At 42.9% G+C, this 20,841-nt stretch overlaps 1 protein-coding gene across 1 annotated transcript; it reads right to left on the minus strand.

The window, feature by feature from the left end:
- Nucleotides 1–7,588: 7,588 nt before the first annotated feature.
- crybb3 (crystallin, beta B3) lies at nucleotides 7,589–19,169 on the minus strand. Its single transcript, XM_068005937.1, has 6 exons — nucleotides 18,812–19,169; nucleotides 17,858–17,940; nucleotides 16,333–16,451; nucleotides 13,564–13,696; nucleotides 9,897–10,039; nucleotides 7,589–7,926 (listed from the first exon to the last, which is right to left on the minus strand). Exons 2-6 carry the CDS (start codon nucleotides 17,930–17,932, stop codon nucleotides 7,749–7,751), a joined length of 648 nt encoding a protein of 215 aa, XP_067862038.1. The 5' UTR covers nucleotides 17,933–17,940; nucleotides 18,812–19,169; the 3' UTR covers nucleotides 7,589–7,748.
- Nucleotides 19,170–20,841: the final 1,672 nt, after the last annotated feature.

Here is a 20,841-nt window from a genome sequence, read left to right on the forward strand (position 1 = left end):
TGGGCGTCGCTGGCAAGGCCAGCATTTATTGCCCATCCCTAATTGCCCTTGAGAAGGTGGTGGTGAGCCGCCTTCTTGAACCACTGTAGTCCGTGTGGTGAAGGTTCTCTCACAGTGCTGTTAGGAAGGGAGTTGCAGGATTTTGACCCAGCGACGATGAAGGAACGGCGATATATTTCCAAGTCGGGATGGTGTGTGACTTGGAGGGGAATGTGCAGGTGGTGTTGTTCCCATGTGCCTGCTGCTCTTGTCCTTCTAGGTGGTAGAGGTCGCGGGTTTGGGAGGTGCTGTCGAAGAAGCCTTGGCGAGTTGCTGCAGTGCATCCTGAGGATGGTACACACTGCAGCCACTGTGCGCCAGTGGTGAAATGAGTGAATGTTTAGGGTGGTGGATGGGGTGTCAATCAAGTGGGCAGCTTTGTCCTGGATGGTGTCGAACATCTTGAGTGTTGTTGGAGCTGCACTCATCCAGGCAAGTGGAGAGTATTCAATCACACTCCTGACTTGTGCCTTGTAGATGGTGGAAAGGCTTTGGGGAGTCAGAAGGTGAGTCACTCGCTGCAGAATGCCCAGTCTCTGACCTGCTCTTGTAGCCACAGTATTTATGTGGCTGGTCCAGTTAAGTTTCTGGTCAATGGTGACCGCCAAGATGTTGATGGTGGGGGATTCAGCAATGGTAATGCCATTGAATGTGAAGGGGAGGTGGTTAGACTCTCTCTTGTTGGAGATGGTCATTGCCTGGCACTTGTCTGGCACGAATGTTACTTGCCACTTATCAGCCCAGGCCTGGATGTTGTCCAGGTCTTGCTGCATGCAGGCTCGGACTGCTTCATTATTTGAGGGGTTGCGAATGGAACTGAACACCGTGCAATCATCAGCGAACATCCCCATTCTGACCTTATGATGGAGGGAAGGTCATTGATGAAGCAGCTGAAGATGGTTGGGCCTAGGACACTGCCCTGAGGAACTCCTGCAGCAATGCCCTGGGGCTGATATGACTGGCCTCCAACAACCACTACCATCTTCCTTTGTGATAAGTATGACTCCAGCCACTGGAGAGTTTTCCCCCTGATTCCCATTGACTTCAATTTTACGAGGGCTCCTTGGTGCCACACTCGGTCAAATGCTGCCTTGATGTCAAGTGCAGTCACTCTCACTTCACCTCTGGAATTCAGCTCTTTTGTCCATGTTTGGACCAAGGCTGTAATGAGGTCTGGAGCCGATTGGTCCTGGCGGAACCCAAACTGAGCATCGGTGAGCAGGTTATTGGTGAGTAAGTGCCGCTTGATAGCACTGTCGACGACACCTTCCATCACTTTGCTGATGATTGAGAGTAGACTGATGGGGCGGTAATTGGCCGGATTGGATTTGTCCTGCTTTTTGTGGACAGGACATACCTGGGCAATTTTCCACATTGTCAGGTAGATGCCAGTGTTGTAGCTGCACTGGAACAGCTTGGCTAGAGGCGCAGCTAGTTCTGGAGCACAAGTCTTCCGCACTACAGCTGGGATGTTGTCGGGGCCCATAGCCTTTGCTGTAGCCAGTGCACTCAGCCGTTTCTTGATATCACGTGGAGTGAATCGAATTGGCTGAAGACTGGCTTCTGTGATGGTGGGGATATCGGGAGGCAGCCGAGATGGATCATCCACTCGGCACTTCTGGCTGAAGATGGTTGCAAATGCTTCAGCCTTGTCTTTTGCACTCACGTGCTGGACTCCGCCATCATTGAGGATGGGGATGTTTGCAGAGCCTCCTCCTCCCGTTAGTTGTTTAATTGTCCACCACCATTCACGACTGGATGTGGAAGGACTGCAGAGCTTTGATCTGATCCATTGGTTGTGGAATCGCTTAGCTCTGTCTATAGCATGTTGCTTCTGCTGTTTAGCATGCATGTAGTCCTGAGTTGTAGCTTCACCAGGTTGGAACCTTATTTTTAGGTACACCTGGTGCTGCTCCTGGCATGCTCTTCTACACTCCTCATTGAACCAGGGTTGATCCCCTGGTTTATTGGTAATGGTAGAGTGAGGAATATGCCAGGCCATGAGGTTACAGATTGTGCTGGAATACAATTCTGCTGCTGATGACCCACAGCGCCTCATGGATGCCCAGTTTTGAGCTGCTAGATCTGTTCTGAATCTATCCCATTTAGCACAGTGGTAGTGTCACACAATATGTTGGATGGTGCCCTCAGTGTGAAGACGGGACTTTGTCTCCACGAGGACTGTGCGGTGATCACTCCTACCAATACTGTCATGGACAGATGCATTTGCGACAGGTAGATTGGTGAGGACGAGGTCAAGTAAGTTTTTCGCTCACCACCTGCCGTAGGCCCAGTCTGGCAGCTATGTCCTTCAGGACTCGGCCAGCTCGGTCAGTAGTGGTGCTACCGAGCCACTCTTGGTGATGGACGTTGAGGTCCCCCACCCTGAGTACATTTTGTGCCCTTGCTACCCTCAGTGCTTCCTCCAAGTGGTGCTCAACATGGAGGAGGACTGATTCATCAGCTGAGGGAGGACGGTAGGTGGTAATCAGCAGGAGGTTTCCTTGCCCATTTTTGACCTGATCCCATGAGATTTCATGGGGTCCAGAGTCAATGTTGAGGACTCCCAGGGCCACTCCCTCCTGACTGTATATCACTGTACCGCCACCTCTGGTGGGTCTGTTCTGCCCTTGGTGGTGTGGCAGTTCTGAGTTTCCTGGATTTGCACTGCTATTGCATTCTGGGTATGTTAAACTGAGATAAATGAGGCACATCAACTGCCATGATCACCTCATCAAGGTAGAAATTAGGAGTTTGTGAGCTTGAAGAGTCTGGAAATTTTATGGAGTGATTTCTGCAGATTGGAAATGTTCTTTGAAACTTTTTTGCGGGTGGTGAGTTGGCAGGGCTTGGGGCAGAGGAAGATAGGACAGGATGAAGCAATTACACGGGGAAGGTGTCCTGGTTGTCATACCCTGCTTCCTCATCATTGTCATATGTAAGGAATCTTACAACACCAGGTTATAGTCCAACTGTTTTATTTGAAAATCGCAAGCTTTCGGAGGCTTTCTCCTTCGTCAGGAGAGCAAGTGTCATCAACACAAATCGGAAAATTGTGGGTAATGCGCATGTGATTTGCTGACATTGGGCAGGGTTCCCCCGCCACCAACACATACTCGGAGACTTACACCCAGAATCTCATCTTCCTCCTGGTGTCCTCGGATTTGAACATTAATTTTAGCAACCTTAAAGCTTGGCTGTCTCCCATTTCTCCCATTAACATTCCAACAAGTTCCCTTCTCAAGCTGCTTTATTCAACTTTAAGTCTGTAATGGCTTTTCACAGACTGACTGATATAACCTTTGTTCATCATCAAACACTTTTCACCTCTTTCCAGTTTTAATTTTTTTTTACAGGCTGATAAACCCATTATCTGCCATTTTGTTGTTAGTTAGTGTATCTGTACTTTTGACCTTTATTTTCCACTTCTTTGTTTTAGTTGGTCCCATAAAGGGGCTTTCTTGCTTTCATTTTTGATGATAAAGGGTCCCATCTGGAATGTTAAGTTTTAATTTATCTTTTCAAAGCTGTTGTGCATTTCCAGCATTTTCTGCTTTTATTCTCTTTGAGGGTAATTTTAATTTTTATCACTGGACAAAAAGCCAGTGATGGCGAATCAGCAGCCTGTTTTACACCTCGCCCGTTTTATTTTTCCATCAATGGTTTTCCTGTTTGGAACTAGTGCATAGATTCCCAATGTAACAAGTGATTGCATCTGACAGAAGTACAACATTTAATGGTACGTGTTACATTTTAAATTGTTCCAAAAATTAAAAAAACACTAAGTAAAATAATCTGAAGTAACTTTGTTTCTGTTTATCATATTTAGAAACTTATAATTTTAATGTTTCATTAAAGAAACATTTAATATATTTTATGTTACTTATCTGGTTATGTATGAAACCTTTAGTCATTTAGAAACATCAATTATATTCCCTGCACATTTTCAGAAGTTTTTCCTCAAAAGGCCTCTCTATCCTTCACACTTACATTGTGGTCCAATCGGAATACACTGGATATTAGTGAGATGAAAGTGTTTATTCTATCAGTAAAATCTTTACAATGGAATTAACTGTAAATCCCATGATCCCGCTGTGCTCTACTCGATACCCTCCATTCCATTACTGCATGTTGGGCATTTTCTACGCCACTGTTGCATGTTGGGTACCCCAAATCCTCGTGTTGAGCACATTCAAATCCATTTCCTGGGAGGACTCCAGCGAGTACCTGTGCATTGCAAGATACAATTAAATATACCTATAGTTGTATTATGATGATTTTTATTATGAACCAGTGTGTTTTGTCATGTACTAGTCCTGTTGTCTCGTGGTGTTGCAACCTTGGGATTATAACCACAGATATGTGCTTGAGTTAATTTCTATTTTCAAAACTTAACATTCAAATCTGATAATATGTATAATAACCTGGCGTGATAACAGCCTGCATACTCTGCATTGCTTGAATGCATCTGAGGGGCTTGATTAAAATGGGAATTATTTCATAATGAATCAGGAGCACAGTAATGTGAGGATGTAAATCAGTGCACCTGGGCAGAGACAAAAAGGGATGACTGGGGATGGTATGCTGATGCTGGGCATTGATGTTCCAAAATACTGCTTCATGAAAGTGCAGCCTGAAAATTCCCCACATGGTGAGTGTTGAATTCATCCTGTGGGGTGTGAAGTGGAGCCCAGCTGCTTTGCCACAGAGAGGAAAATTCACCCTAAGCTCCGTGCGAATGATAGGTTGTTGCCATTGCTCCCCATTCATGATGTTACATCAGTCATGAATGGGGAGCAATGGCTACAGCCCAAAAACATCTTCTCCCAGACTACTTTTAATTAGCAACACTGAAATACAAGTTATGGTAACAAGGGACCACTGAGATAAATGTGCAGCATTCATTGTTGTAACAATAAAATAGAATACCTTTCTCATTTGAACACCCCTAGCAATTGTTGCTTTACAGTGTAAATCACATTATCTATAGTCAATTGTTATCTCCAAATCTTTTTGTGTTTTATTTATAAATGTGCCCATTATTGTGCAATAACTTTCTATATTTTAAATCGATGCAAATGCATTACCTTCCATTTCTCTGTGTTAAATCTCATTTACCTGGTTACTGTACAGTTAAGGGGGTGGAAATTCCTTCAGGCCCATTTTCAGGCCTGAAATGGATGTCAGGCACAGAGTGCCAACCCAATATTGGGTCGGACATCTTTCAGTCATCCTTTGGGTGCAGGACATTGGTCTCCGAAATTATCCCTTGTTACACCTCTTTTACACCTGTTAAACTGACACATGGTCCAATTTCTACCCCAGGTTCTCTGTAGATCTCTTCGAATGACATCCCTTTCGATGGTACATTTTATTTTCCATTAAAATTCTTGCTACTCATAAGTTAGATGCTCCCTGTACAATAAGTTCGTCAAATAATTTAAAATACATCAAAAAGATCGATTGTCTCAAATTTCTCTGTCTCCATTGCAACATTTCTTGGATCTCTCATTTATCTGTACCACTGTGTTTAGTGATCCTGTGTACCTCTTTTGGTACACAGGATCACTAAACACAGTGGTACAGATAAATGAGACATACTCTTCCTTCTTTCTGCATCTTCATTATGTTGAAATTAAGACCTTTCACACTGTCTCCTGCTGTAACTCATTCTTTCCCAAGATCACAATACTGTGGAACTGCTTTCCTCCTTCAATCTTCTCTTTCTCCTACAGTCTACAGGCTTTCAAAATGCCAAGCTTGGCATCATGTACTTTGTGATTCATGTTGTCTTTTCTCCTACTCTTTTTCAACCTTGGTGGTACCCTGCACAATGGACTTAGATCCTTCATCTAGATTTTCATTTTAAAGAAATCAGCAATGATCCCAAATCCAATGCTAGGTAGATGTCCACTGACAACGACAAGTATTACAAATGAAAATGACCCCGTTTCCTGATATAGACAATTAGCTGTTGCTTACATGCCCTTATTGGATTTCATAGCTTTCACTTCAGCCATAAGCTGCCTATGAGAAAGCTTACCAACTGTTCACTGAAGATATATAACATCCACCAACTACGTTACATTTTCAGAAAATTCCAATAAATTTCATAGGTGTGACCTGCCTTTCATAAACCTAGGCTGACTAGAATTCTTTACTCTCACTAGATGCTTATTTCCTCTACAACAAACTTCAGTATTTGTCCTGCCATAGATGTCAGACTAAGAATATGTTTCTGAGCTTTTATTAAAGTTGGAATCTATTAGCTATTGGCCAGTCACAGAGGTAGTGAGATGTGTCTTTGGTTTCTTGTTACCTGTATGTGCAAAGGCCTAATTTTAAAAGGACTCCATGTGGATTAGAAAGGTTGAGGGACACCAGTAACAATGTCACAGGATAACTGGATGATACTTAAAACAACAACTTGCATTTATATAGCGCTTGGTCAAAGAGGTAGGTTTTAAATCTTTATATCTAAAGATGCCGTGGAGATATAAATTAATCAACTTTGTAAGGTCACCTGCCTCCACTTTCAGCTGCGAGTGGATCTGAGAATGTGGAAAGGCTATGGATATTTATAGTGGCTGAATTTGTATGGAGACTTTATCTTTCTGAACTCGCACCAATCATTTTCTGTCTTTCTAGGGGATGGAGAAAAGATGAAGATCGGAACAAACTCACAGGCTATTAAGACCCACTTATTATTAATGGTAAATATTTGCATTCCCTGCTCCCTGGTGATTGTCAGTTATACTTTGTATGGATGATCAAAGCTATTCTGAGTTGTGCTGGTCTTTCATTTGAATGAGAGCACTTCTGGCACCACAGGCCAGGCTTGTGGGTTTGAGGTCACAAGTCAGTTCTTTTGCTGAGTGAAACTGGGTCAAACACTCATTATGTTGATTACTTTTGAGGGAAGGTTTTTTGACCCTATAAGTAGAGAAGTTTACCCCTAAGCCTGAGACTCACCATTACCAGTGAGATCTTCTGTTTATTATTTGGAGGTGAGTGGTCTCAGATGCCTTTTAGTGCAGCATTGTCAAATTCTCTGGATTTTTTTTACAGCTACGTTCCTGCAGCATTCAGGAATAACAGCCTGCTTTTATTAGAGATTCTGTTGTGTTAGTGGCCAGGTTAAGCTCACAATGCAGCAATGTTTCATTGGAAAATTTTCACAACTCTTTTAAAAAAAAAATACATTTACAACTCAATTTTCTCTCCTCTGCTCCAGAAAGCTCTGAATAATGGAAGGGTCCAGTTCTATGCTCAGTGGCAGCCCTCTGGCATCTTGCCCCCGTGACCATCCATCATGTGCCAGCCTTGACAGCGAGTGTCAGCAAGCATCATTACTGAGCCTAGCCTTGTACTCCCCCAATGTCCACACACACAGGCACTTCCCAGTTGGGATCATTGGATAATGATTGGAGCAGCAACTCTGGCTAATTTATTTTCTCCATCCTAGTCAAGGGGTACCGTTAAATTTTATTTTTGTTAAGGAGGAAAAGAAACAGAAAATCTGTGTGAACAAACATATACACACAGGTGGTTCCTGTCAGTCACCATTTTATTTGCAGCAGTATTATTTTCACAGCACAGGGATGAAAGGCAGTGGGTTTGCATGTCAGGTTCATGCTCTACTTCATTCTTCTTTTCTTTGCGTACTTCCTGCCCCTGACCTCCTGGCTCAGATCTTCCTCCTGTCTCATTCAGCTGCTGGGTGGGGTGGCCTGGAAGCAGCCTTGCTTGTGCCATTGCATGTCCCTGACGCGGCGGATAGACTGAATCAGTGGTTGGTTAGAATCCCATTCATTCCAATGTTTGTATTCCCCCTTCTCAAAGATGTACTGGTGTCCTCTGTAACCGGGGTACTGGTACCCCACCCACCTGCAGGACAATGGAACACACAATACTTATTTCATCTTTTTTGAACATCAGGATAACATTCACTATCTTCTAGTCCTCAGGTGCAGCTCATGTGTTGATCAAACTCCTAGATATATGAACCAAATCCATGCCTGCTTTCTTGAGGTTTTTTTGGTTTATCCCACCTAATCCAGGTACCACGTAGATATATCTAAGGGCTGATTCCCAGCAAGAAGCAGCGTTCACAGGGAGCACAAGTCAGGCAATCACAGGCCTGCAGCCTATAACTTTCCTTCAATTAAAATTAATGGATGCACGCCCCATCAGCACCCCTCCTTGACGGGACCACCTGATTACAGAATTAGCCATTTAAATTCTTGAGTTTCTTAATATCATATTTTATTGTCTCCTCAATACATATGGATTCCTGAGCCAAAATGTTGAGATCTGGACTATGTCCACACTCTTTGTTTGTAAAGAATTCATTTCACACATCTGTCATTTCCTGATCCTCTGTAATATTTATATCTAACTTATCCTTTGAAGATCAGTCAGGCATGGTTAAAAAGATTTATCTGGATCTTTCTTGCTACTATCTATTGCTTTCTTACTCCTGCTAATATGCCTTTTAATTCTCCTCAGCTGACTTTATGGAGGAGACTTTTGGGTTAGGCATCGAACGGGCACGATATCAGCAGTGCACTCACGATGCCCGCCCAACATGGCATTCAGGAGTCCCAAACCACTTTCAGGTTCGGGCCTCATTAACATTTTTTCGGTGAGCTACAAGCACCAAATGGGCATTTAGCTGCAGCTCGAGTCTGTTCAGGAGCAAAAGCGGCCAGCTGCTGCAGGCAGTCAGTCGGCAGTTAAGGCCTGTTGTGGGCCGGGGGGGGGGGGGGGGGGAGGGTGAGAACAGGCCAGCAGTGGGCCAGAAAATTTTTGTGGGGCCCAGAGAAATACCCCTGTTCCTCCTAAAAACTTACCATTTGGGACTGGACTCCAATGGTCTGGAGAAAGTGAGACTGGTATGCACCATGCATGCTTTGTCCATTTCTCCTTGACAGTTGCGACATGCATAGTTAGGCATACTCCTGTATGTTTACGGCGAGAGTGCTGGGCGCCCATTTAAAGGCTTGACTGAAAGTTCATTCACGCAGGCAAATGGGCCCCCACCAGATCTTCCACCAGATCATCTACCCTGAGTAATTTTCCTCTACCTAACAACATTTTTAGTGATCTGCAAAGTCACTTCCCTTTGTTAAACATTATTTAATAATCATTCTAAGAAATCAGTTATCCTGCTCATTTATTTCATGGTCTGATGCAGCATTGGCAGCAATCCAGGTAGCACCACTTTAGCACCCTTTACCTAAAGATGGCTCACCATATCTTTATGCTGCTTCTTTAATTGTTCACTTTGGTCCAGGATATAATTTGTTCCCAAATGTAATACCACACCTTGATTAACAGGCCCTCCATCACCTCCCTACCCTTATTTCTGTACCCCTTACTCTTTACTCTGGAAAATACACTGGCTTGTTAATGTTATAGTGTGTGGTATTATACTGGTTGCCAAGGGAACACAGTGTTCAAAAATTGTGTAAAAACATATTTTCCCTCAATATCCTGAATAAAATAATTTTTAAATTAAACGAGATGAAACCTGGAAGCTTGCTGTGATGGTACAATGAGAGGCAGGCATGGGGTATGTCAGAGAGTGTTACAGTCAGGCATGTGGGGTATATTGGTTCCTGTTATGCTGATGGGTGTAATAGAGCATGTTACAGTGACAGGTGTAGGGTATATCAGAAAGTGTTGCAATGAGGGGTGAGGTATATCTGAAAGTGTCTTAGAAAAGTGGGTTACACGTTAGTCTTTTGAGACATGCAGCAAGAGATCTTCCAGTAATCCTCAGTACTGCTACAATAAGAGAACATGAGAATGTGCAAGGAAAATTCAGTGCTCTAAAAGGAGTAAGGGTGTCTTACGTTCCATTGATGGCTTTGATGCTGGCTACCCTATCCTGGAATCTATGAGCCCATAGGCTGGGAACATCATCTTCTACAATCTCCATCTTCCTTCCATTATACCCAGCATTCTCAAAGAGATTGATCTTGTGCTCACCGCCATCCTAAAGGAAAGTAAAATGAAGAGTGTGGAGTGGAACATTCATTACCAGATTCAGATGCCGGAAAGCAATAATGTCTGTAGTTATCCAGAGGACCTCGAAGTTAGTATAATATCAGAGTCTTGACAGGGTTTAAATCCCAGTCTTAATTGACATTCATAAAACAACAATAATTTTGCAATTATACAGCACCTTTAACATAAAAAGTGTGTCAAAGTGTTTTACAAATAGAGATAAATAGGGAAACAAGCTGAGCCGAAGGAGAGATTGGGAAGGGTGACTAAATCAGAGAAGTGCAAAAACAGGGGGCTTTGGGGAGGATAGTGGCTGAAGATCCTGTCACCAATTGGAGAGGGGGCAAAGGGAGGAGGGTGCACAAAAGGCCAAGTTTGGAGGACGGAAGGATAACGGGATGAATATAAGGCTGTAGAACATTGCAGAAATAGGCTGACGCAAGGCTGCGAACGCATAGAGAGGTTGAAGAATTTAAATTTACTCTGGGGAATGGGAAATCAATGATGTCAAGGTCAAGGGGTAAGCAGGACTATTTTCCTTTATAGTTTCTGCTAATCTTTTCTCATGTTCCTTTTTAGCCTTTCTAATCTCCCTTTTCACCTTCCCTAGTACAGTATCTACATTCCTTATGACTATTTTTGGAGTTGTTAGCCCTAAATTTATCCTGTGTCACCCTTTTAAGTTTCAGTTTTGTTATAATTTCTCTATTTATCCTTGGAACTCTATTCTTTGATGCACCCCCTTTTTACCTTATAGGAATGTATTTATTTTGTACTCAATGCATTTCATATTTGAAGATTTCCCACTGCTTATTTGTCAACCAGTTGATAACTTTTCTGCCCGGTTACCTTGGGCCAGATCCCTTCTTATCTTGCTGAACCTTGCCGTTTTCCAGGCCGGCAACCTTGGGTTGAGGTTCCACAAGGATCTCCTGCTCCTCCGCCGTAACTTTGTGTTGCTGGAGTTTCTGTTACTCTTCCGGCAGACAGGCGGGAGAATCCCCTTGGATCTTTTTCTACTCTTACATTGAACCTAACTATGTTGTGGTTATTTATTTCCCAATTGTTCACCTACTCTTACATCAGTTATTTGCTCCACTTCATTTCCCAGAACCGTATCAAGCAATGCTTCTTTCCTTGTTGGACTAGAAACATGCTGACCTGAGAAGCAGTCCTGGATGCATTCTAAAAAATGTCTTCACTTTGACCACATTCATTACCTTTATTCCAGCCTACCTTGGGGAAGTTAAAATCGCCCAATATCTCTCTCTCTCACACACAAACACTTTGCCTATGCATCTCTCTGAATGTATATGTGTTTATCTCACTCACTGTGTGTATCTCTCTATGTGTGTCTCTCACACTGTGTCTCTCTCTCTTACGCAATATGTGGCTCTCCCTCGCAGTATTTCTTTTTCTCTTTTTGCCTCTCTCTGTATGCATGTGTCTTGCATGCTATCTATGTGATTTTATCCCTTGCTGTGTGTATCTCTCTTTTTCTGTCTCACTCACTATGTGTGTAATTCTCTTATGTTTCCCTCACTGTTATTGTACTTGTGTCATTCTCTTTCTTTCTCCTGTGTGTGTCTTTCTCACTTACTGTCTCTACCTCATTGTATGTTTCTCTTGCGGTGCGTGTCTATGTGTGTTTCACTCTTACTAGGTACCTCTCTTCCACTGTTTGTGTGACTCTCTTGTTGCACGTGTCTGTGTGTGTGTGTGTGTGTGTGTGTGTGTCTTTCTCTCTTCTGTTACCATATGTATGTATTTCTCAGAGTTCTCTTACATTTCATGTCTTTCTCTCTTATTATGTGTCTCTTTCACTGTGTCTCACTCTATGTGTCTCTCATTGAGTTTCGCTTCCTTTTGCTGTGGGTTTACCTTTTGATGTTGCTATGTGTGTGGCTCCCTTTCTTACTCTATTGCTATGTGACTCTCTCTCAGTGTGTGTGCTTGTCTTTCCCTCTCTGTCTCAAGATGTGTGCCTTTTGCTGTGTAAATGTGTCTCTCAATGTCTCTCCCTCTCTTGCTGTGTCTGCCTTTCTTACATTTTCTGTATCTTGCCTAGCGCTCTCTGCCTTGTGTTTGTATATGTCTCACTTTTTGTGTCTCTTTCTTGCTGCGTGTCTCTCTCTTGTTTTGTATCATTTTTATCTCACTGTTCTCTCATTTTTAGCTCATCTTTCTTGCTGTGTGTGTGTCTCTCTTTTACTATGTGTGTCTTTCTCGCTCGTGCCGTGTGTGTCTCTCACACTGTTTGGGTCTCTCTTGTTATGTGCGTGTCTCTCTCTATTTTACTGTGTCTCTTGCTCTGTGTGTGTGTGTCTGTGACTTTCTCTTTCATTGTGTATGTCTTTCTTTCTGTTTGCTTCTTAATCTCTATCTTTCACTATATGTGTCTCTCTTTCTCTCTCTCACTGTGTCTCTTTCTCTCCCTAAAATTGTATGTCTCACTTACTGCGTGGTTGCATGCGTGTGTATACACGTGTGTCTATCTTTCACTGTGTGTGTCTCACACATTGTGGATTGGTCTCTATCTCACCGCATTAGGACTGTCCCTCTGAGACCTTTTTTGCAGGTCGATCTCTGATAGAAAGTATAACTCATAGCCTCCCTGAGGAACAGCCAACAAGGTGAGGCTGGATCAGAGAACGTAGTTCCTGGGCCAACTGCAGGTGAGCACCAGTGCCCTGAGGTTCAAGCGCACCTTCCTTCCTTCCCTCCCTCTGCCTGAACACTTCTTCCTCCTCCAAATCCATGACAGCTATTGGAAGGTCTAATAGATTGCCCATGGTGAGCAGTGGTTGGAGCTCAGGTTGGCAGCAACAATGCTGTGGGTGGAGGTCTGTCCAAAAGGAGTCCTGCATTGCAAAACTTCAGCAGCAAACAGTAGAAAAGTGTTCCACAAACAATAATACAAAATTACAGTATGATAAGCCAAGAAAGCACAACATAAGCGCCCATAAACTAGTCAGTTCCAGCTTTGAATGTGAACAGCATAGAAAATCAAAAGCAGCCGTTTTAAACTGGTGAGTAGTGCGTAAAGAGTGGATTAGCAAGGAAACATGAGGAATTTATCATGGGACCTATTAATATGCATTTATATAATTTTTGGGATTATAATAAGGCCTGTGCACATTTGCAGCATAGCCTAAAAAAAAAAGTCTAAATCTTCTCCCACCAAATCAGCAGTATTGCACTCCCTGCACACAGGTTTGTCTAATTGTGTGCTGTTCAGGCACTGGATGCAAGGAGTCACTCCAAGAGTGTGACATCAGAGAATTGGCCCTACTGTCTCGATTGTGTGCGTACCTCTTTTTTTTCTTGTCCATGTGTTATTCTCGCTGTTGCTGAGTGTGTTGTGTCTGTGGTGTGTCTCCATGTGTGTCGCTCTCCCGCTGTGTGTGTGTGGACGCATATGTTTCTCTACATCTCTCCCTCTCGTGTGGTTTGATCTCTCTCTTTTCTTTGTGTTGAGTATGGTGAGAAAAAATATAACAGAGAGGTACTTACGATGTGGAGGGGTCGGAGTGACACCAAACTCTCGCTGCTGTGACTGTTGGACCATGTGTCCCAGCGTGGGTATTCTCCCTTCTCCAAAACAAACAGTTCGCCATTGAACTTCTGTCGCTCAAAACCCACCCATCTGGAAAAAAAACAGCAATTATTAAGCACTGCTGAGATACAGCTCAGAGACTCTATCACATCTTAACCCCATAGAGATAAGATTTGACAGAGGAGATCTTGAGGGTAAACTGGGCTGAGTGCTGTTTCAGCATCAATCAGCAGAAGTGACATGGCATGTTTATCAAATTGATGCTAACTGTGTGTTTAAATTCAGTATGGTAGTCAATCACCAACTTTTTAAAAATTCTTTGCTCCTGTCTTGAATGTGTTGACTCTTGCTGGGGTACCATTCATAGAGGGCTAGCCTCACCACTTAATTTAACCATGGAGGAAGGTATCATAGCCAAGACTAATCTGGTCCTCATCTGACACACAGAACAAACACACCGTCGAACAGGAATCAACAGGAATCACTGGATAGCAATCAGGATCAGACATCATGGTTGATTTTCCCGCCCCTAGACAAGGGACAGGGACCAATTTTAGTACCTCCCCCACAGCCAAGCTGCCTCGAAAGACCTTTCTAATCTGCATGGCAGCTCTGTGTTTCCAGGAGCACTGCTCCTCAGACATTGCATAGTTCTCTCCCCCCACCATAGCTGAGCTTACACCATAATGTGAGCTCAGCTAATTTAAATGTTTTTCTGACACACCCAACACTTACCACGTGATATGTTGGCAGCAGCATGGGAGTCAAGGGGTTGAAATATCAGGGGCCGGCACTTATTAAGTGTCTAGGTGCCAAAAGGCCCCAAGCATGAATCATCTTGCAGAAGGCAACAACAGGGGCTGCAGCAATGAAGGATGGTTCTAGGAGTGGACTACCAGAATAAAAAGGTAATGTTTTTCTTCTGCCTTCTCTTGAACTGGGCACTGAATGAAAGAATTTTAAGGTAGTCCAGTCCCATTATGGGTAGCTGCCTTAATTTCTATAAAATCAGGGCCTTAATGAGTCTAGTGTACAGTTGATGTGTAGACTCCTTGTGCACGAGGTACTTGCAACCGGCATTCTCATGTGCTTGACGCATCAGACACTTAATAAGCCTTGGTCTTCAACACATGGTGATATGGGGTTCCAGCATAAACAGCACTAATGCACTTCAGATTACATTCATTGCATTATCAGTTCCTACGTCTCAGGACCCCAAAAGTAATCCACTTACTAATTGCAAGCTCTGGCTTTGACAATGATTTATATTTTGTATTCTATAACATACACACCAAGTTTTTTTTTAAAAAGGGAATGGTTGGTGGATATGGAAAGGTTCCTTACTGAGAACTAACAGACATGAATAACATAAAATTAGATCAGTAATCCTGACATTTCTAGAGCCATTGATAGAGTATTGCATTAGAGCCTCATTGGCCTCTTGTAGTACATCTGGTGAACTACAGAACTTGATCCCTGACATCCTCAGATGCAAACATTGGATCATAATAAATAGATATCCATCTTATTATCACACAGGTCTCTCAGGAAAGTGCTCGGCCCCATTGTTGTCAGTCTTCAACTATAATTTGCTGAATGTCATCAAGAAAGAAGTTGTTCTCTTTGCTGATGACACCGGTGACCACATCTTTGCAAGCAAGTATAACCAGGACTAAACAGTGGGTAGACTGTGATGGGTTATCTTTGGTGCTGAGTAAACAAGGCCACTATAGCTGAGAAGGATTGACTGTAATAACTGCCCAGACTAAAAGATTTGCAAACTCTATTCAGCAACTTTGTTTGATAATTGCAGTTGATCTATCCTGAGCCAATACAAGTGGTGAAGATGGCTCTAAAAGGTAGAAGAGTAGGAATCCCCAGAAAGATTCAGTTCTACTTTCCATCTTCAGCAAAGTCAATATCCTACAAAGGTTTTATCCACCCAGTGATAGAATATTGTAGCCCTGTTGGCAGGCTGGAGGGAAAACCTGCCTCTTGTTTCTGAGCTCAGTATATTCCAAAGCCATGATGGCCAGTGCACTTGACGGGAATAGAACAATATGGCCAAATCGTCCATCCTTAACAAAATTGTGTCTGAAGCAGCATTACAAGAGTTACTGGACCTCCATGTTCATGACAGCAACACAACAGCTGTTGCAGCTGTACCTTAACATTCTATATCAATCCAAAATATCTGGATAGGATACCAGCAGCTTCACTTCTTTGTGGAATTCTCTTTTACAGTGGCATTGCCTGGAACCACCTCTTCTGCACAGAAATCTGAGTTAACTATCATTCACAGAACCAGGCTTCCTGAGGCACCTGTTAAACGAGTGGAAATTTGTGACCTTCCTGCTAGATGCCTTCGGTACAATTTCTCCAAGTCATTTTGTTGTCCTAGCAGCCATTAGGGTCAAATTCTTGAGACATCAGTCCTCGCTACAGTTTAGAAAGCAAATCTCAAGTTAATAGTTACTTAAGTAACTACATCACACTTAAAAGCTGTTAACTTATGAGCAGATTATCATCCATTGCAGTTAATATAGACGCTAAAAGAGTCCAGAAAAATTCAACAACAGAAACCAAGAGATGAAGATTGTCTGACGGAGATCTTTGGACCTCAACAACAATCAGCCTTTTCTCATTCCTGTCTTATTTCCATTGAATCTGCCCAATCATCAAGCTATCTCTGTTCTGTTCACATCTACATACATGTATATACTTACGGACCACTTTCCACATGGATTGATCCCACTTTTTCAAATCCTTTTTCTCCTAGGTTCAAACATTCTCCAGTAAACTCAGCCTTGCGACCCTGGAAATTCTCAAGCTCATAAACCGTGAGCTTAAAAAATATTAAAAATAAAATAGATTAATGAAAGACAATGGATAACAACCTGAACTGTGACATTACAAAGCTGCCAGGGTTAGATGGGAACACATCATGTTTTTATGTCAGTAAATGTTATCCCCATATGAGGTGAGGGATACTAATTGCGTAGACAGGATTTATTTGGGGGGGGGGATGTTTGATGTGAGTTTGCCGAACCAAACCAAACTACTTCAAAAGGTCTATTTTTCAAATAAGAATTTCACAATAGGTTGAAATAGAAAAATAATTCCTTCATTAATCTAACAATTCAAATAAAACAAATGAAAAGAAAAAACAGTCGAATGACAAAAACTCTAAAGCACGAAGTCCAAACGCCGGTTATGTGTCGCTAGTCTATCAATAACTTTCCTTCTATTTATTGCTATATCCCAGTGAACATTTAAAAGCACAAGCCCAACTAATCAGTTTTCACTGGTTGAATTGCAGAGGAGTCTAGCTCCTTGTTTCTATGTTTCATCAAGCGATCGAAGGCACATTCTTTCGAAAGAATGAGTGGTCCGATAAAAAAAAATCATAGAAATTTGGGGAGGGGAGGGTGGTGTTTGGACATCCCCTCTGCCTATGGTTCTGAGGGATACCAGTGTTGCAGAATGGAGCACTTCCATTTCAGGCACCCAATGTTAACATTAAACTCTGTCAGATTAGGTGCTGCACAGCCAGATTTAGGGAAAAGTTGTCTCACTACTGACCCAGCAATATGCCTTAACCCCAGCATCAAAACAGCACCCCCTACTATGCCAATTAACTATTATTTATTTGCACATCAGCCATCCTTCCAGCCCATCAGTATGACTTCCAGTTTGTCAGCAATCAGAGCAAAATTTAAGATAGTTTTGTGCTATGGGCTCATGCGCAATAGGAACTGGCAGGTTACGAGTCCCACACTTATTTAACATAGTACCCCTGTCACTGACAGAGAGGGCTGACATTCACCCATTAGTCTGTGCTGGATTCAAACCCAGTGCCCAACAGTTGCAAGATGGCTGCTTGTAGTCAAAGAATTGCCCCCCTACCTTTGTGACAGAAAAGTCAACAGCTCTGGAATTCGAAGGAGAATGATCAAAAATTGGCCATAATTCAGAAAACCGTTTTTTAAAAAATGTGATGACAAAAGAGGATGTCACGCTTCAGTGTCCAACGAACTCAAGAAAACACACGAGAAAGAAAATTTGACGGATTGCAGTCCGTTTCTCACTCAAATACAAAAATCATTCTGAAGATCTCAGATTGAGAATATGAAACAAACGTTGATTTAAAAATGCCAAATTACGAACAACAACAACAACAACAAAAAATCAGAAACTAATTTCACGCTGGTCTTCGGGCGAGTCCCAGCTGGGAGGGTTGACATGCGATACCTTGTAACTTGCTTCTGGTTCTTCCTGGCTTTTGCCAGCTGCCACCTGCTCCGGGACGGGCTGCTGCTCTGCCATCGTATTACCTTCGGAAGCAGTAAAACCGGTTAGAACGGACGCTGCAGTGCTGTCTTGCTCCAACACTCAACGCCACAGTTGTAGTGGGGAGCGGATTTACAGCCCGCACGCCGAGCTCCTGATCATGTCCTGGCGGCGACGGGCGGGGGTGGGTGGAAGTGACTGGCCCCGACCACCGATTCTCCGCATGCCTCATTTCTGGACTGAGAAGGCGACTCGCTCCCACTGTTCTACCGTAAGGAGATGCGGACTGAGCGGCACTGCCCCATGCCGAGGTGAGGCACCCAGCAGGGCAAGGACGGAGCTCGGGAGCAACGTTGGACCCCAATGTTGGTCTCAAAATTGAAAAAGGGGGCAAGTTACTATCAAATAAATATTAGCAGGTTTCAGAACTTGGTCTGCAACACGTGCGGGGAAATTATTTAAAAATAAAGTGCGAAATGAGGATTAATCTGCATTATACACAGAAACGGCGATAACCATCAAAGGTGGGTCTGAGTGGACTAAATTCTGGATTATTCAACCAATTTTATCAGAATAACGACACCGATTAAAACCTTAAAATCGACTTCTACAAAATACAATTTTTATATATGAAAAAAGGAACTACTATAAAAACTTAAAATATTGGAATAAAGTTACAAAACTATTTAAATCACAAAAATTGCAAAGCCTTTGATAATGAAAAAAAGCTTTTAAAATAGTTATAATTATGATCAATTTTAAATAAAGTGCAAATGTTGAAAAGATGTGAGTCAAATTTCTATTTAATCAATAATTAAAAAAAACAAGCAAGATCGTTAAGTTTCACAAAAACATCAATTTGTAAATGGGAAACAAAGTAACCAGGCGGGTTGTTAAAAGACAGCTGCTGGGTACCGTGCGGGTTCGGCTCGGCGCCTCTCTCCTGCTCGCTGGCTCCAACCTGGATGCTGCTGCTTCCTGCCCCACACCTGCCGTCCTATTTATGGCCTTACATCGGTAGCAGATTGGAATTTGCTGTTATCTCCCGTCAGCCGACGCAGCAGAATCGAGCGAACATCATCAGATCTGATTGTCAGCGGCACAGACCGAGCAGACAAACTCCAATCCCACAGACTCCCAAAAATCTCCCAAACCCCGCCCGGTGAGTTGGGAAAGATTAAAATCTGGACCCTGATCAGCAATTTTACAGCAAATGAGAACTAGCAGCACCGACCATGCCAAAACCAACAGTGCCCCAAACTGCTGCCATCGACACTTTCATTTGGATCCAACTGCCGTCGCAACCACTTCATTAATGATTTATTGTGACAGCCTCAATGAGGGGATAAACAGCTTTATAATTCAAAAATTTAAGGGAGCATTAAATTGGACAGTAATGTGATGGAATGACTTAGTCTGGTTTCAAATTGAACCAAAACAGTTATAGAAAGCAGAGGGCCAGAGATTGGCTGCAATGCGAGCAGGATGTTGGCATTAGTAAAAAGGGTGTATCAGCTGGCAGGACAAACAGGCTGGCCAACTCTGAAGTGTTAAAGAGTGGCAAAACATGTTACAGTGAGGAGATTGTGATGGGAGGGATACATCTGACATATGGCTGAAGATCTGTACCCTCTGGTGATAGAATAGGTTATCTTCTTCATCATTCTTCAAGTGATGTTGAGGTTCAGAAAGGGAATATACTCAACAATTAAGCATCCACAGCCCTCTGGGGTAGAGAATTCCAAAGATTCACAACTCTGAGTGAAGAAATTTTTTCTCATCTCAGTTCTAAATGGCTGACCTCTTATCTTGAGACAATGACCCCTAGTTCTAGGCTCTCCAGTCAGGGGAAACAGACTCTCGGCGTCTACCCTGTCAAGCCCTCTTAGAATTTTATACATTTCAATGAGATCATCTCTCATACTTTTAAACTTCAGAGAATATAGCCCCATTTTACTCAATATCTCCTCATAGGACAACCCTCTCATCCCAGGAATCAATCCAGTGAACCTTCGTTGTACCTCCTATCAGGCAAGTATATCCTTCCTTAGGGAAGGAGACCAAAACTGTACACAGTACTCCAGGTGTGGTCCCACCAGTGCCCTATACAATTGCAGCAAGACCTTCTTACTCTTAAAATCCAACCCCCTTGCAATAAAGACTGACATACCATTTGCCTTCCTAATTGCTTGCTGTACCTGCATGTTAACTTTGTGATTCTGTACAAGGACACCGGAATTTCTCTGAATACCATTATTTCTTAGTCTCTCACCTTTTAAAAAAAGATATTCTGCTTTTCTATTCTTCCCACAGAGTGGATAATTTCACATTTCTCCACGTTATACTCCATCTGCCACCGTCTCGCTCCATTCCATTTAACCTGTCTATACCTTTGCAGCCTCTTTGCTTCCTCCTCACTGCTTACTTTCCCACCTAGCTCTGTATCATCAGCAAACTTGGATACATTACACTTGGTCCCCTCATCTAAGTCATTGGTATATATTATAAACAGCTGAGGCCCAAGCACTGATCCTTGCGGCACTCTACTAGTTACAACTTCCAGAGTTTTTGCCTCCATTACTCTCCGGGTTGAACTCGATTTGCCACTTTCTCGCCCACTCCACCAACCCATTGATATCTTCTTGGAGTCTACAGCTATCCTCTTCACTATCAACTACATGGCCAATTTTTGTGTCATCTGCAAATTTGCCAATCATGCCCCCTACATTCAAGTCCAAATCATTAATATATACCATAAACAGCAAGGGACCCAACAATGAGCCCTGTGGCACACCACTGGAAACGGATTTCCATTCGCAAATACATCCATCGACTTTTACCCTTTGTTTCGTGTTACTGAGCCAATTTTGGATCCAATTCGCCACATTTCCCTGTATCCCATGGGCTTTTACCTTTCTGACCAGTCTGCCATATAGGACCTTGTC

The sequence above is a fragment of the Heptranchias perlo genome, chromosome 25 (assembly GCF_035084215.1).
Source record: "Heptranchias perlo isolate sHepPer1 chromosome 25, sHepPer1.hap1, whole genome shotgun sequence".
Lineage (NCBI taxonomy): Eukaryota > Metazoa > Chordata > Chondrichthyes > Hexanchiformes > Hexanchidae > Heptranchias > Heptranchias perlo.